Source organism: Rhipicephalus sanguineus, chromosome 8, assembly GCF_013339695.2.
Source record: "Rhipicephalus sanguineus isolate Rsan-2018 chromosome 8, BIME_Rsan_1.4, whole genome shotgun sequence".
NCBI lineage: Eukaryota > Metazoa > Arthropoda > Arachnida > Ixodida > Ixodidae > Rhipicephalus > Rhipicephalus sanguineus.
In genome coordinates this window covers 50,574,520-50,590,822 of record NC_051183.1, presented here as the reverse complement: position 1 = coordinate 50,590,822, position 16,303 = coordinate 50,574,520, and the positions used below count along the sequence as shown (strand labels likewise).

Genomic DNA, 16,303 nt, shown 5'->3' with positions numbered 1-16,303 from the left:
TATGACTTCATCGAATAGTGGAGACAGTTTGCGGCTAATCCACCGCATTGAGTATGAACGATTACTGAAGAAGAGGAGTCTGTGAAGTCTCCTTTTGCTAAGTACTTATATATAAAGAATTGAACACTCAGTAGCTAGACAGCAAGTGCATTTGTCTTTAAAAACATTTTAAAAATACATATTGACATATTTTTCCAGAAGAAACATACACCTTTTCTAAAGTTGTTCTTTTATTGTGTTTATGTACTTCAACTTTACGCAAGTGTTTTAACTATTTGCAAAATAATGAAAAATGAGATAATGAGTGCACATGACTTCTCTTGAAGACTTGGTGATTACAGAAGCGGAAATGGTTTTTAAAATATTTCCAGGCACTTTCTCAGTTGTTGACGTACTCGACGACTAGTGCTTCGTATTCAGTGTAGCGGTGTTCTTTGCTATAGTAAGGTATATAGAGGCAACCATCAGACGAGACCACCTTTCCAATGTTTAGCCGGCCACTGTGATTGGTGCGCCCGATGTACAGCGGTATGCCGCCGTAGGTGATGCCGCCTTGGACGATTCCACTTGGCAGCGAACAGTTGAAAACTGGCACCCATTCAACCGCAGCCGGAGTTTCTTCATTGAGAAAGACCTGCAAATTGAGGGATGCTTCACATGGAACACAATGCGCCTACAAAATAACGTAGAATCCAGCGAACGCTGTACAGTTTTCAACGCTGTGGCAAAGGTGTTGTTATAAAAAGGTGCTTCGACTACTATTAACGAACACGTCTAGTTTACCCATATTCGGTCTAGCCTTGTGCGGCCAATTTGTTACGCAACTCAAGAATGCTGTTATCCCAACAAGAATATTTATATTGTGTAACCGTTTCTACATCGCCAGATGATATCATCTTCGACGGCTTCCTTGACAGATGGAATTATGTGAAAAACCACTCGTCCAGAATGATACAATAGTAAAATATCCTGCAGCGACGTCATACAGAACACTTCACGTGCTTTTTTACTTAAACCACTGCCTATCCAGTTTGGCCTGTCAAACCAGCATGCGTGCATAAGTTTCTATTATTCTATAAATGTTCATTAGAGTGGTATATACCCCTGTTCCGGTGCATAGTTTGCATAACCTAACACCACGCATGTTTAGCGATTTTTCAAGCTGGAATTAAGGCGGTAGTACTGGATGGAAGTACAAAAGTACATACTTCACTGAAGTAAATGTCAAGCGTGGATACTTAACATTGCATGATTTAGGCATAAACTATAGCCTATCCAGACATACTGAAAAAAGGGCGATGCTTGCATTTAGTCGCACAAGGCTTGAAACAGCGAAACTGGACAATTCTGAAGTCTAATCTGGTTGCTTCTACGTTCTTGCTAGGCTTTAACTAGGTTAGTCAGGACACAGATGTCCAAGCTCCAGAACCAAGCATTTGCACCTCTCGTATATCTACGGGCACGTCGTCGTTAGCCTAAAGGCCGAGACAGACGGTACGATTTTCCAACCGGAATGGTGACGTTTCATCGGCAGCCGAAATGGTGACGTTTCATCGTATCGGACCGCCGCATCGCATGCCCGGCGTCCATCAAACCGGGCAGATATTTTCGTCGCTGCATCAGACCGTCGGAAGGCCGCAGCCAATGACAGCTCGGGAGACGTGTGTTGTCGCGCCGCTGGTGGCACCCTTTCCCTGTCGCCGCTCTGGTCCCCGCCGAGGCGAGTCGGTGAAGCGGTGAAGTCGAGCCCCGGAGCATTCGCCGATATCGCCGCTCGCGGCGGCGTGATAAACATCAAGTGAATTTTATGTGACGTGAAATAATTCCTGATCGGATAAAGTGATGTTTGAAGTGTGCCATTTCTGCAAGACAACGCCCGTTTCCAAACCACTAGCGAGATCGCGAGCAGCGGTGGAAGGCCATTTCGCAGGTAAACACAGCGACACCGGCGTCTCGGCGAGCCGCCTCGCTTCGCTTTCACCCTTGCTATTTACATCGATGACGTCGAGAAAGTTATTAGCGTATGCTAACGCATTACATGCGAGCACAAAGCTTAAATGTGTTGGCAAAAACAAGCGCTCTGTGACGAGCTCGCGTGCGATCGTGAACGGCGTAGGCGACGGCCGGCGTCCGCTATGCTAGGCCTTCCTATTCGACGGCAAGCTCCGATGTGCTTGTCGTTCGGGAAGGTGTAGTTTTAGTGATTATTTTCTTATAGAACGAAGCGTGGATGTGCAAAGTTGTTTGTTTTGGGCTTCATTACGAGGATACGAAGTCCCCCGAGTGTGCATAACGAGACATCGTATGTGGGCGGAGCCTACGGCTGATTGCTCGTTCGCCCAGTCTGTGTTGAATTGTCGGACGCCGCATACCGGACATCAGACGCTGCACGGCGGATCGGAGGCAAAAACGTACCGTCTGCCTCGCTCTTTAAGCTTCTATCGCTTCGGGCTCTTCTCGCAGCGTTTGTGGCCTTTCCCGTTCCCTAATATGGCAGCTTCGCATTAGTAGCGCCAAGCCGGAAGGAAGAGCGCATCTGGGTGGTCTTTTTTGTTTCTCCCTTTCTTCACCTTTCCCTTTGTTTCTTGTATCTCTGTTTTGTATCTGCTTCTTTCTTTTTTCTTTCTGTTTATCACTCTTTTTATATTTATTTCTATTTCTTCCCTTTCTTTCTCTCTGCTTTTTTATATTTCTTTCTCTTTATTTCTCTCTTGATATTTGCATTTTGTTTATCTCTTTCTCGGTCTGCTTCTGCGTCTATCTTTCCGTGTTTCTCTTTCTTTCTCTCTCTTTCTAATACCTTTCTCTGCATGTGTATCTTTTTATGTCTTTATTTCCATTATTTCCCTGTATTTTTTTTCTGACTCTTTCTTTCTCTTTCTATAGCTTTCGCTCTCTCCTATTGAACTAGTGGTGAGCAGTGGGATCTACCCCATTTCTGTGGCACGTAACCGTGATGATAGCCATTTCTCGGGCTAATTGTTGCATTCTTCCTTTTCAGTGGACCATTGGTGAGTATTGGGATTTGCCCCATTTCTGTGGCACATACGCGTTCATGATGATGATAGTTTTCTGGTAGGCTGCATACAGAAATTATGGCTAGCATGAGCAGCTTTGCCGTTAAAAAGATCAGCAAGCAAAACAATCAAATTTTGAGAAATCTCTGTAAATATCGACGCCAAGGACTTAAGCGAAGTGAATTAGAATGCTAGTTCTTTGTCCATAAACGTATCTGAAAATGGCCCATAGGTGGCCCTGCATGGTAACCTCATTATTACCTTGTCTAAGAAAGGTATCCTTGTCACAAAAACATCTTAGGTAAACAATATATTCACACGTCTTCGAAATATATAACACTTTGGAATGAAGCATTCGTGCTGAACGTAGACTTAAAACACACTTAGCTGTAATGTTAAATCTAAGAATAATATTATTCAACGAAGTGGAGCAAAATCTATTGGCAAGACCCCTTTAATGTATCTATCAAGTTGTATCTTGACAGAACTAGGCACGAGCTTTGAGCAGCACTGATTTTACAATATCACTATGACGCTAACATTCGAAACATTAATTATGGACATGTTTGAAGGAACATCCTCGGCAATTTGCGTAGCCACATCCTGATGGTTCGTGCAGCAAGAAACTGCCTTTATGAGACCCTGAATGTCGACTATTTTCTGCACACAGTAATAATTTATCCCTTTGTGCGGCACTGCCTTCATATTCAAGAATTTTTTCATAAGATATGAGAACTGCATTTAGGATGACTGAGAAAAATGTTTGACGCCAGTTTTTAAGAAACTCGGCAGCATAGATTTTGATAAAAACGTGGTACATATATGGACCCCTGTCTTTAAAGCATGACGTCAAAATGGGTAAATATGTGTACCGATGTGCCCCGGTGGTACCAAATGAAAGAAACACAATGTTTAGTAAACGGGTAAAATGGGACACTTCACAAGCAATTTGAAGCGATGTTTTCAAGGCGCTAATTAATGCCACTGCAGCGGATGGCGAGAAATAATCAAGGCACGTGCAAAATGCAATTTGCTGTCCGTGCCACATGTCGAAGCGAAGTAAAAACATTAAATAGCCTTGTTCAATACCTCGCTAAATGGTACCACCAGTAAGAGCGGCGCCAATTTTAGACCGTTTTTTTTATTATTGGCGTTTGAAATGCAGTGAAAAAGTGGTCCATGTTTGTACCACTGTCCTACAAAGGGTTTAAAACAACGAAGAGTATCTCACTATCATGACTTCCAACACATGCGTCGTCATGACCTTATCTGCTTCAAAATATTATGCTTCATTTCCCGCACTTTCTTGTGCGATGCACCTGCTTGTAGAGGAACGTTGAAAAATGGTTCTCTCGCAGATGCTTCCATTCTATCAGTTCTGTGCCGGCACCTAGTGTGTCGACGTTTCGTTAAAAAAGTATGGCACCCATATTTCGTCCTGCATCCGTTCTTTCGCTGCAAAGGAACTCCCTCTACGGAGGCGGACTGGAACAATCCTCTCACTAGCCAAGACAGAGGAGACCATCTTATGGCCATCCAGAGGGCCCGCGACATGGCCGTGGAGTTTATCCTCCCCATCCCGTCGTGGGAGTGGCCCACCGGTGTCACCATCTAAAGGGGGTCGATTGCCGCATCCGGATAATAGGAAAATTCTCTGCCTGCTTGCCTGCCTGTGAACGCCGAGACCCTTGACGTGCTTTAATTTCGCCACGTACGCGCGAGCCCCAGCTACTTAGCTCCTTTCGGCGTCCCGTGCTCGAGCAATTCACGCACTATCTCTCATTTGTAATACGTACTCGTATCGGTGTTTACATTCTTGCGTCCAACCGATATCGCACAACCCAATAAGCGGCCCCAAAAGTGTTTAGCGATAATGTGTGTACCGTGAGCATAGTAATATATCTCGAAGGTTGTGGGTTGGGATGCCACCGACGAAAAAGGTGCTTTTTGTCCACTAATTTCTTTCAATTTCAGTGAGAATCAATAAATATAGTTAAGAAACCACAATATCCCCACGTTTACCTTCGCTTGCTTCATTGTCTCTCGCCATAATTGGTTTGTATAATACTTGTGTATGACATAAACAACGCCTCGGATAATTCCACTACTTTCGTACTAATATATCTGGAAGGCATACAAGTTAGTGCGAAGAGGAAGAAAAATGATGCGCGAAATAAAGAGCGGGAAGTGAGAAGTCAGGCTCTGAAATATTTCACTTCCTGCTATTATGAGCTAATATGTATTCCTTACAAATAACTCAACTCGCCCGGCGACAAACTTTCTGTATGTATCACAAGCTCAAAGTTTTGACAAGATTTCATTTGTTTACCACCCAAGGGCCTGTGGCAAGTCCGGAAGGAACAGTTAAAACGACCAAACAATTGTGTTCACCTCGAATTCCTCGTAGCCGTGCTCTGCTCCATCGTATGCAATGTAGCATCTCTTGTGCCAGGAGACCAATTTTCCAGGTATCACATCGCCGTGGTGTTTGGCCCTACAGATGTAAATGACGCCGTATTTGTCCTGCCCACCGGGTACTGCATTTTTAGGGACGATATCTCCATCCCAGGCAACCCATTGGAACAATTGTCTTTGTAGGTGCGCTGTCAAAAATGATTACGCCGATGTTTATACACTGTGCAGGCTAGAAAAATGATACACAGGTAAAAAAGCCCAAAGGAAACACGGACAAGCAGACACAGGACTAGCGCTGTCCCTATGTGCTTCGGGCTGTTTCACCTATGAATACGTACCAACTGACTCTCGCTCAGACGTTATTATGCAATATTATAGACAGAGAACGGAAACCGAAATAACATTTCAGTTCTGTTTCTTGTAAATAGCGTTGAAGATGCTGATTTCACCGCAGTAATGCTTCGAACAGTTATTCGGCACTGTACAGACTGGTTCATGCATGTTCAGGTTGATCCGTGATCCGAAAATATATACTGTATTCTTGTCCATGAGCACTTTGTAAAAACACTTAAGATTTGCGGCCAACTGCTTGTCGCTGACCAAGCCTGTTTTGTTACATTTTAGCTTTCAAGCCAGAAAGCAAGGGCATCGGGAAGCCTGCGCTGTACGCGATCTCGGACTACATCTGCAACGGACCGGTGCATCACCGTACGCGGGCCTTATCTCCCGCCACGTGGTCATCGCGGCTGCTACCTTGCGCACCACCAAAGCGCAAGCGCACTCATCGCCGAGCGCAGCGCCCTCCCATCAACTATAAGAAGACGCTTCGACAACTTCCGAACGGGATTTGCGGCCAACTGCTTGTCGCTGACCAAGCCTGTTTTGTTACATTTTAGCTTTCAAGCCAGAAAGCAAGGGAATCGGGAAGCCTGCGCTGTACGCGATCTCGGACTACATCTGCAACGGACCGGTGCATCACCGTACGCGGGCCTTATCTCCCGCCACGTGGTCATCGCGGCTGCTACCTTGCGCACCACCAAAGCGCAAGCGCACTCATCGCCGAGCGCAGCGCCCTCCCATCAACTATAAGAAGACGCTTCGACAACTTCCGAACGGGATTTGCGGCCAACTGCTTGTCGCTGACCAAGCCTGTTTTGTTACATTTTAGCTTTCAAGCCAGAAAGCAAGGGAATCGGGAAGCCTGCGCTGTACGCGATCTCGGACTACATCTGCAACGGACCGGTGCATCACCGTACGCGGGCCTTATCTCCCGCCACGTGGTCATCGCGGCTGCTACCTTGCGCACCACCAAAGCGCAAGCGCACTCATCGCCGAGCGCAGCGCCCTCCCATCAACTATAAGAAGACGCTTCGACAACTTCCGAACGGGATTTGCGGCCAACTGCTTGTCGCTGACCAAGCCTGTTTTGTTACATTTTAGGTGAGTGTGCTTTGCCAACAAAGCTCGTGTAGTTGTCTCTTCGGCTGCAAATCCCAACTGTGTTTGTTATGGGTGTAGACCTTTGCACGTATCGCGTTCGTGTTGGCCGCTTCGCCTGTAGCGGCAGAGTAAAGCGAACATGTACCATTGTGTGGTTGCGTCCGGCTAGCGTCTGTGCTAAAATTTGCGTTGCGGGGCGGCTATCTCTTGTGTTGTTTTGTGTAGCGCACCTGTTGCTTCGCGCGGGAGACGTCGAATTGAACCCTGGCCCTGACAAGGTCGACCAACTTCTCACCATTGTCAGGGATATGGTTGCGTCTAGCGAAAAGTTTCAGAAAGACATCTTAGGGAAAGTAAAGGACGTCCAAACAAACATAACGGAAATAAAGAGGCGTCTTTCCAATTAGCAGGGTCCTCCGGAACGGACGAGGTAGTTCAGATGCTTAAGGACACCCACAACAAACTGGAAAGCATAGAATCCAGACAATCGCAACACTCCACTTTGGTGGTAGACGACCTTAACAACAGAATGCGCCGAAATAACCTGATCTTTAAGGGAATCGTTGAGCAAGACTCGGAGACATGGCAGGAAACAGAAGGGCTTGTAAATGAGTTCGTTTCTAAAAACTTAGGGATTGCAGCTGGTGAAATTGAACGTGCTCATCGAATAGGACAGAAAAGACCGGGCTATACTCGGCCAATAATTGTGAAATTCCTCAACTTCAAAGAAAAAACTAACGTACTGAAAAATGCATTCAAATTGAAAAAGTTAGAATCGTCTCGCGTGTGGATTGAAGAAGACTTTTCGCCGAGAATGCAACTGATTAGGAAGAAGCTCCGAGATTTCGCTCGTTCCGAACGAAAACCCGGTGAAAAATTCAAACTTCTGTTTGATAAGCTTCTACTCAATAACACGATTTATGCCTTGGATCATACCACAAACGAAGTAACTGCTCTGCCGAAGCGTCAAGACCCCGCGAAAACCCAGTGACGCAAGCGGGAATGCGGTGATACGCATCTGTCCATTCTTGTGTCAAACTTTCGCAGTCTGTTTCGTAAGCAGGATCACCTGTGTTCTTATGTTGAATCATGTTCGGCAGACATAGTTCTAGGCACTGAAACCTGGTTGTCACTCGATATTTCTGATCATGAATTGTCCCTCTCTCGTGAATTTTCGTTGTTTAGGAAAGATAGGGTTCAATCGAGAGGGGGCGGTGTGTTGGTCGCGGTAAAAAATAGTCTGGAAGCTTGCGTTATTGAAACCAATTCCTGCCTCGAAATTTTATGGATTGCTCTTTGTCTGCCCGCACGTACTACTTGTGTCATTGGGGTCTGCTATCGCCCACCTGATTCGTCTCACGAATTTCCTGATTACTTAAATGAGTCTTTAAGTTTTGTTCAAGACAAGTACCCAACATCGCCAATATTTCTTGCCGGTGATTTCAACTATCCTAATATTGAATGGCAATCATGCAGACCCCTGAATGGCACAAGAAAACGTGAATGTCAATATTTCCTTGACGTGCTCTCATCGTTCGATTTGCACCAAATCGTCTCTGCTCCCACTCGTAATGATTCTCTTTTAGACCTTATATTAACTACGGAACCAAATAATGTTTCGGTAAATGTTTTGGATGGCATCAGCGACCACAATATCTTGCATTGCGCGTTCGTATGCGCTCTGCAAAAGCGTGAAAACAGAGCGAAGGTTATATTTGATTACAACCGGGCGAATGTAGACGGGCTTATCACTGACCTTTCCGCCTTTTCCATCCACCTTTTGCAATCATTTCACCAACGCGACGTCAATACAAACTGGGCACTCATTTGTGACAAATTGATCACGCTTAAAGAAAAACATATTCCTAGAATCAAATAACCACCTGCACGCAAAGCGCTTGGTTTACGACGCATGTGAAACGTACTATTAACAAAAAGAAACGTTTATATTCCAAAGCTAAACTATCTGCATCTGAGGAAGATTGGAGGCTTTATCGCGAGCACGCGCACTTATGCAGAATTGAAATAACAACAGCCAAAGACAAATTTTTCAACTACGACATTTCAAACATGCTTCGTAACGATACAAAAAAGTTTTGGAAAGTTATTAAGCCTAATTACGCAACAAATTCCACGGTGTCGTTGTCCAAGGATGGTAACATTCTTTCTCCAGCACGTGTTGCTGCAGAATTCAACGAGTTTTTTTCGTCTGTTTTTACGGATGAGGCCCCTGTTCCAAGTGACCTTGAGGTCTCCATTTTGCATTCAAACATGCTCGACATTACTATCACACCGGAAGGGATACATTCCTGCATCGATCGTCTTCCGGCTAATGCCGCTCCTGGTCCTGATGGCATCTGCCCTAAGCTTCTGAAATATCAAAACCTGCAATATGCGACATTTTGGCCGCACTTTTCCAGCAGTCTATCGACACTGGATGCGTCCCAAATGATTGGAAGGAAGCTCGCGTAATTCCTATATTGAAATCTGGTGACCCGTCTAACCCATCGAATTACAGACCAATATCTTTAACTAGTACTTGTTGCAAACTCCTAGAACATATAATTTCATCTGCTCTCATGAAGTTTCTTACAGAACATAACTTCTTCTTCATCAATCAGCACGGTTTTTTGCATGGTCGTTCTTGCGAAACGCAATTATTCGAATTAATTAATGACTTGCATCACTCTGTTCACTGCTTACATCAAATTGATGCTATATTTGTTGATTTCGCGAAGGCCTTTGATAAGGTTCCTCACTTGCGGCTTGTTCATAAACTTACAGGTCTTAACATAAATACGAAGGTTGTTAGGTGGATTACCAACTTCCTAGCCAACCGATACCAATCCGTATTAGTTAATGACCATTTGTCTCCGTTAATTCACGTCAAATCTGGAGTACCACAGGGTTCCGTGCTCGGGCCTATCTTGTTCTTAGTTTATATTAACGATATTAGTAATGGTATGCATTCCACAGTTAGATTATTTGCGGACGACTGTGTGATTTACAGGCAAATCAGTAACCCTCAAGACACCAGCTTCCTTCAGTCTGACCTTGAAAATCTTAGTAAATGGTGCAACAATTGGCAAATGCAAATTAACGTTAACAAAACAAAAGCTATCACGTTCGGGACAACGGCTAACCTCGTGTTTTACGACTACATGTTGAACAACATGCCCATAGACTCTGTATCCACAATAAATACCTTGGTGTACATTTGTCATCAGACCTGTCATGGAACACCCATATAGACGCAATTGTCAGTAAAGCATCCAGATCACTTGGCTTCATAAGGCGTAATTTGCATCCGGCGAACTCCGAAACTAAACTTCTTGCCTATAAAACATTAGTACGCTCAAAACTCGAATATGCCTCCTTCATCTGGAATCCGCATCAGGCCTACCTCAAACAGAAACTGGAGTCGGTACAAAATAAGGCTGCTCGCTTCATCACAAAAAACTACTTACGAACATCAAGCGTAACTGAAATAAAATCTTCACTCAATTTAGCTCCTCTAGAAAATCGCAGGTTGCTGACACTACTGTCATTCTTTCATAAGCTTCACTTCAATCAGTCATCCCACGATATATTCAATATCAGGCCAGCTCGTCATATATCTTCGCGACTCGATCACCAACATAAAATTGAACCTATTTTCGCCCGCACTAATCTCTTTTTTCACTCCCCACTTCTCCTCGCCATTCGTGAATGGAATCTTCTTCCTGCTGACATTGTGCGCATTGTGAATCATGACTCATTTGTAACTAGCCTAAAGTCATTTCTAGGACAAAATGGAAGCCTATAGAAAAATTCTATCCTCAATTCACTAGTGCTGATTTTCTATGTTCTTTTCTTTTTCTTTTTTTTACATTGCGTTTTATTTATTCTGTTCCGCTTGTCTATTTAGTGTTGTTTCTATTAGTTTCATGTGATACTGATGATGTTTATTGTTATGAAACTTTACTTTATGATTGTTTTTTTTACGTATTATAATACTGTCACACGTAGCTGATTTTACACCATTCGATGTTGACTTATTCATGTACGCTGATTTCATTGTTCAGTGTGTATTTTATTTATTTGCCACATTAACTGTATCCCCCCCCTGTGTAATGCCTTCTGGGCCTTTAGGGTATCTGAATAAAGAATGCCGATTTAACTAAACGCACAGAAATCGTGAAAACTGAAACTCGTACGCCTAATATATTCCTGGTGTGTACATGGTGCAATACAAATATGCAGATTCACAAAATACGCTAAAGAATAAAATATCACCTCACCAGACATGAAGGCCGTCGCTTCTGTTGCTAATGGGTGACTGACAAGTATGTCGGTACCACATTGGGAGGTGGCTGTCACCAACACGCAGAAAGGAACAGACGTGCCGTTTAGTTGAAGCCCAGTCGATGACGTGCGATACTCTGTGCAGTTCCACATCGTGTCTCCTGAAGTGCAAACTGCGTAGGTCTTGCATACTTTGACTATGTACTCGCCAAGCACGCCTTCAAACTTCGTAGGTGACTCCCATTTCATTTTTGGTGACGTAGGTGCTTCCGTCTCAATAGTGATGTTTCGTGGTGAATCTGGAGCTGTGTGACAGAAATGCTGGAGCATTGGGCGTCTTAAAGTTTACCCATAACACATTTAGCAATGCTAATTTTTTGCCACAATACACAAAGCCAAGAAAGAACTAATGGTACTAGTCACACATATTCTTCATAACTGCCTGAAATAACATAGGAAGACACACTACGGGAGAGGATTACGTTTTGCGATAGATGCGAAATAGATGACAAGAATGCTAACTATGGTACGCCATAGTGGAGATTGTTGCGGTGTTGACTAAACGGTGCTTTGTCATTTGGCTGAATGGAGCTGACGAACGCGAGATGTGAAACCTATGACGCTTCATCGAAAACACGAGTATTGTCCTGCATCCTAAATAAGCGACTAGGAGGCCAGAGAAATGTATTATCTTTTTATTTTCAATTGCATATTATATATTCAATTGAGTATAAATAGATATTTGCTTGTTCTGACTGCACCGCATTAACACATTCTTTTATCAACAGCCAGTATACCATGAGCGAATGATGAAAATCACACCGTTATATCAAATAAGGATACATTTGTTACTTCCTAGCACCTTTCGAAGTCGCGATGTCCACTTTAATAACTTCTTTAAATTGCTGGTATGACTATTCCTAGCCATCGCTAAAGCAATCGTTGCTCAGCTCCTTTTGTTTACAAATTCAAGTCTTTTAAAAACTTCTTTCGAAGCATTGCCTCGTGACCGAGAGTTTAGCATATTTCTTCCATGCACGTTTTTATCGCATTAGTCTGAAGGTCGTTCAGGCTACACCATAGACTCTACAGGGCTTCAGTGATAATTCTGTGAATAAAATGCACAAGACGAGTACCCTGCGGTGCACCCGTCTGTTTATTATATAAGATCAGTCATATCGAAACAAGCTGGCCTCCTACAACGCGAGAATCATGCGACCGGCTACACACCATAACGTTTGGGCAGAATGTTCTCTATTTGCTGCTTGTTGATTCATGTACGAGAAATACATGTGTAGCTTCCTTTCTCATTCTGACATGGCTAATTAGTACATTTGGAACTCAAGGAAAAGGAACATCTTCTGCTGAAAATGAAAGCTTATAATCACCATCGCCCGGGATTAATATGTCCTGGAGTGAAGTGTCCGAGGACATCAGCTGTGTTGGCCCTTTCCTGTAGGTACTCATTCTGAAAGTGACACTGCTGCATGCTTCTAAGTAGCCGCATGTCACTCGATTTTGGTCAGGGTGAATAATGGTCCCATTTCCGCAGGAACCGACGCTGTAGCGACCAGAAGATCCGTCACTAGACTCGCTACCAGCAGTGACAATAATACGGTAATAGTCAAACTGCGCCTGTGGCCGATCCCATGTCACAGTCATAGCATGGTTGCCTGCTGACACCAAACGCAGGTTTTCCACGTCCGGAAGGGCTGCAAGGGTGAATAAATGACGAGTTAGGCGGAGTAACTACCATATGAAAGTGCGAATGGCACCACTTTTAAGAAATTATTTTGGCTCTTGCTTTGGCGTGTACTTTCGGATTAGGAACTCTATCCAGTTTACAATAACGATGTCATTAACGAAATATTCATGTAATGCGTCCGGAAGAAGAAAGTTTTGGTGCTAACCAAATAACGGTGTCCAGATTTGCTGCGCAGCCGGAGGGCTGGAAATTGTATCCAGGCCACACCGCGCGATGGCGATGACTAATATACAGTAGGGAGTGTCAGCTTTGGTCTGAATCTGCAGCGATGCTTCGGAGGTATGGTGCTCGATGCAACCTCTCACGCTTTCGTCGGCGTCACAAAGTGCAAACGTGTGACATGTCTGTATGGTATATCCAGTGAGGAAGCCAGAGACTTTTGGAGGAGGTCCCCATCGAATCAATGTTTCAGACGCTGAGAGGGAGACCATGCTAATGCCAACTGGCGCGACCTGGTCTGAAACATAGGAAATAACAAAACTGTAAATTGCAGTTCCCTTAAGCTTTACCATTAAGATTGGAACGCGAAAGCGTTATTTGGCATATTGCTCACAAACATATAACGCCGTGAAACATCTGCGCTGTCACCAGAGTCTTAAAAGAGAGCACGGGATCAGAGCACGTCAGGCAGTGGGTGGCCGCAGTGAATCGCCCCTGTCGCTGTTGGTATCAGTCGCCAGGTTAACTTCGGTTGTGGCTCACACCCTGACTTTTTATTCGTTGCATCCATTGGTAATTTAACAGCACAGCTATTTAAGGCTGACGTTCATCCTGGGCAGCGTCGTACGCAGTTTCCTTGTGGCTATGACAGAAATACGAGAGCCCCACTACTCACCACTGGTCGACTAAATACGAAGAATTCATTGTGGAAGACGTTTAGTTTGGAGTGCGCGAGGAAAATATATATGGTCTCGTTTGTAACGATGCAAACCATGCCTTCCAGTGGGATGCCACCAGCTGCGCTGTTTAACCAGCCTTCGCGACGGTAAATCAGTGAAGCTGGCATTTTTTTTTCTTTTTCGCTCAGTGAAAACGCCGGTCTCTCGCTTATAACCACTGCTGCCGACTCCAACACCGCTTTTGCGTAAACCGCAGCGGTTGCGAAACGCTTGGGCGTAAGCTTCTAATTCAGGAGGTATAGGGATCATTCCTAGTGCTGGCCGGCCACCCACTGGTTTCCAATGGGTGCAAGCGGGCTACGGATTGGTGCTACTTCACCCCTATGTCGCTTGGAGGACTCGAATATTGCTGCATGGGCCAGTGGCTTATTCGCTCACAACAAATGCTGCCGACGCTGATACCAAATGTGCTACAACACGGGCTCTTTAACGCTATTGTCTTAACATATATGTTTTCTCCGCAAGAACTTTCAGTTATGATAGCACTGCCCGATTTCAGATAGTGGAAAATTGTAAAACTTATTTCTTTAAGGTGCTTGGGTGGGTCATTGGTAACAAGATATTTTTTTCTTTGAAATTTGTGTATTGAAAAAGGAAAACCTTCAGGTAGCATATTGACATTTCCTGTAGCTCTCGACAAGATTATCGTATGTCAGAGTTTGATCCCTGTATACAGTATATGTAACATTGCCATCTTTACGTAATGAGCTAAAATTCAGCAGCACCAACACAAGGAACTTCATTATTTTATTGCTAAAGAATACATTTATTTGTCACGTAACATAGCCTTGTAAAGCAAGGCCCGTAATTAAAAATCAGGTATTTCCTGTGGAGCGTCGTACAGTGCCACCATGTACGATTGACAAGATAAAGCTGTCATGATAATACCGCTAATAAATGTGAACACATATATGTCTTCTTACATACAGGTGACACTTATGCCTATTGTAGAACAACTGCGGAGCGTGCGCTTACCTACACCGGGAATAAAAATGCCGCGCAGAACAGCGCCCGTTGATGTGCGTTCAGGGGGTCCAGGGCTGTGCGTGCGCACATCGATGTTCACGTGTGAACAAGTCTCGAGATTCTCGCAGGTCAACTGCGTCTGGTCACGATGAATAATGGTGCCATTTGCGCAGGAGCCTGCTATGTTCTCAGCGTGCCCAGCACTATCATGATTGTAGTGCGATATGTAAAGCACATAATAGTCGAAGCTTCCTTCAGGTCGTTCCCATGTTACAGTAAAAGAGTTGTCCGTAGTTGAAACAAGGCTCAAGTTCACCACATCCGGAAGATCTGTGATGACCGGAACACGTATAAAACATGTGAATAAAACAGTTGCTATACTACTTCACATTTAACTTTTTTTCAGTAGTAGAAGTGCGCCGTAGCTCGGATTTAAATCAGAGTACACAAACACAAGCAGTTGGTGGAAGCTGTTTTTCACCCTCGATAAAAATATGCCATATAACTTCAAAATTATATAAAATATATAAAATGCCTCACAAATGTTCTGTGGAAAGGTTAACAGAAAAATAAGCGCTTTAAGTGAATTGCTAATAGCAAAGTGTCCAAATGCTTTTTATATGGCATGAAAGGCCGAAGGAAGTATTTTGAGAGCCTGGCCTCACAATATATCAGCTCAGAAATCCACACGAGCCCTCTTGTATAGTACTTGAAGTGCATGTGATTCTCATAACATCTGGGGTTTAACGTCCCAAAACCACGCTATGATTATGAGAGACGCCGTAGTGGAGGGCTCCGGAAATTTCGACCTCCTGGGGTTCTTTAACGTGCACCTAAATCTAAGTACACGGGCCTCAAGCATTTTCGCCTCCATCGAAAATGCAGCCGCCGCGGCCGGGATTCGATCCCGCGACCTTCGGGTCAGCAGTCGAGCGCCATAACCACTAGACCACCGTGGCGGGGCGCATGTGATTCTCAGGCAGGAGGAAAAAGGCGAACATTTCTGCCACCCAAGTGGGGACACAGCTAAGAATTGAGTGACCACATGCGAAACGCTGCACTTGGCGTGATTTGTGAAATTTGTCTTTCCTTCGCTCTTTGTTTTACTCTCTTTTTTCCCTCCCCATGTGTAAACTGGATTTAGTCCAGTTAACCTCACTACATTTCCAGTATTCCTTCTCGCTCTTTCTGGTGAGATAAAAAACTGTTCGGTAATTTCTGATGGACTTTGAACAGTAAATTAAAGCTTTTTTTGAGTATGCTGCTTTAGTATAGTAAATGCCGCTTGTTTTTATATTTCAGTAATGATTATTCCTTATGTAGTAAACGCCTTGAAAGTGTCATATTTTGTTAAATGTGTGATTGACCATATTCCAGAAAGAGGCTCACAAAATAATTTAGCTGTTATGAAACTGTAACTTTCGCTCAATAAAAAATTGACTTGCTTCAAACTTGTATTATTATTATAATTAGACTGTTATTATTACTGGTGCAAGCTTTTTTTTTTCGCAGTATAA

General features: G+C 44.0%; 1 protein-coding gene across 1 annotated transcript; it reads right to left on the bottom strand.

The window, feature by feature from the left end:
• Positions 1 to 218: 218 nt before the first annotated feature.
• LOC119401879 (uncharacterized) lies at positions 219 to 15,153 on the bottom strand. Its single transcript, XM_037668886.2, has 6 exons — positions 14,796 to 15,153; positions 13,067 to 13,378; positions 12,545 to 12,868; positions 11,153 to 11,461; positions 5,409 to 5,620; positions 219 to 634 (listed from the first exon to the last, which is right to left on the bottom strand). Exons 2-6 carry the CDS (start codon positions 13,350 to 13,352, stop codon positions 380 to 382), a joined length of 1,386 nt encoding a protein of 461 aa, XP_037524814.2. The 5' UTR covers positions 13,353 to 13,378; positions 14,796 to 15,153; the 3' UTR covers positions 219 to 379.
• Between the last annotated feature and the right edge of the window lie 1,150 nt (positions 15,154 to 16,303).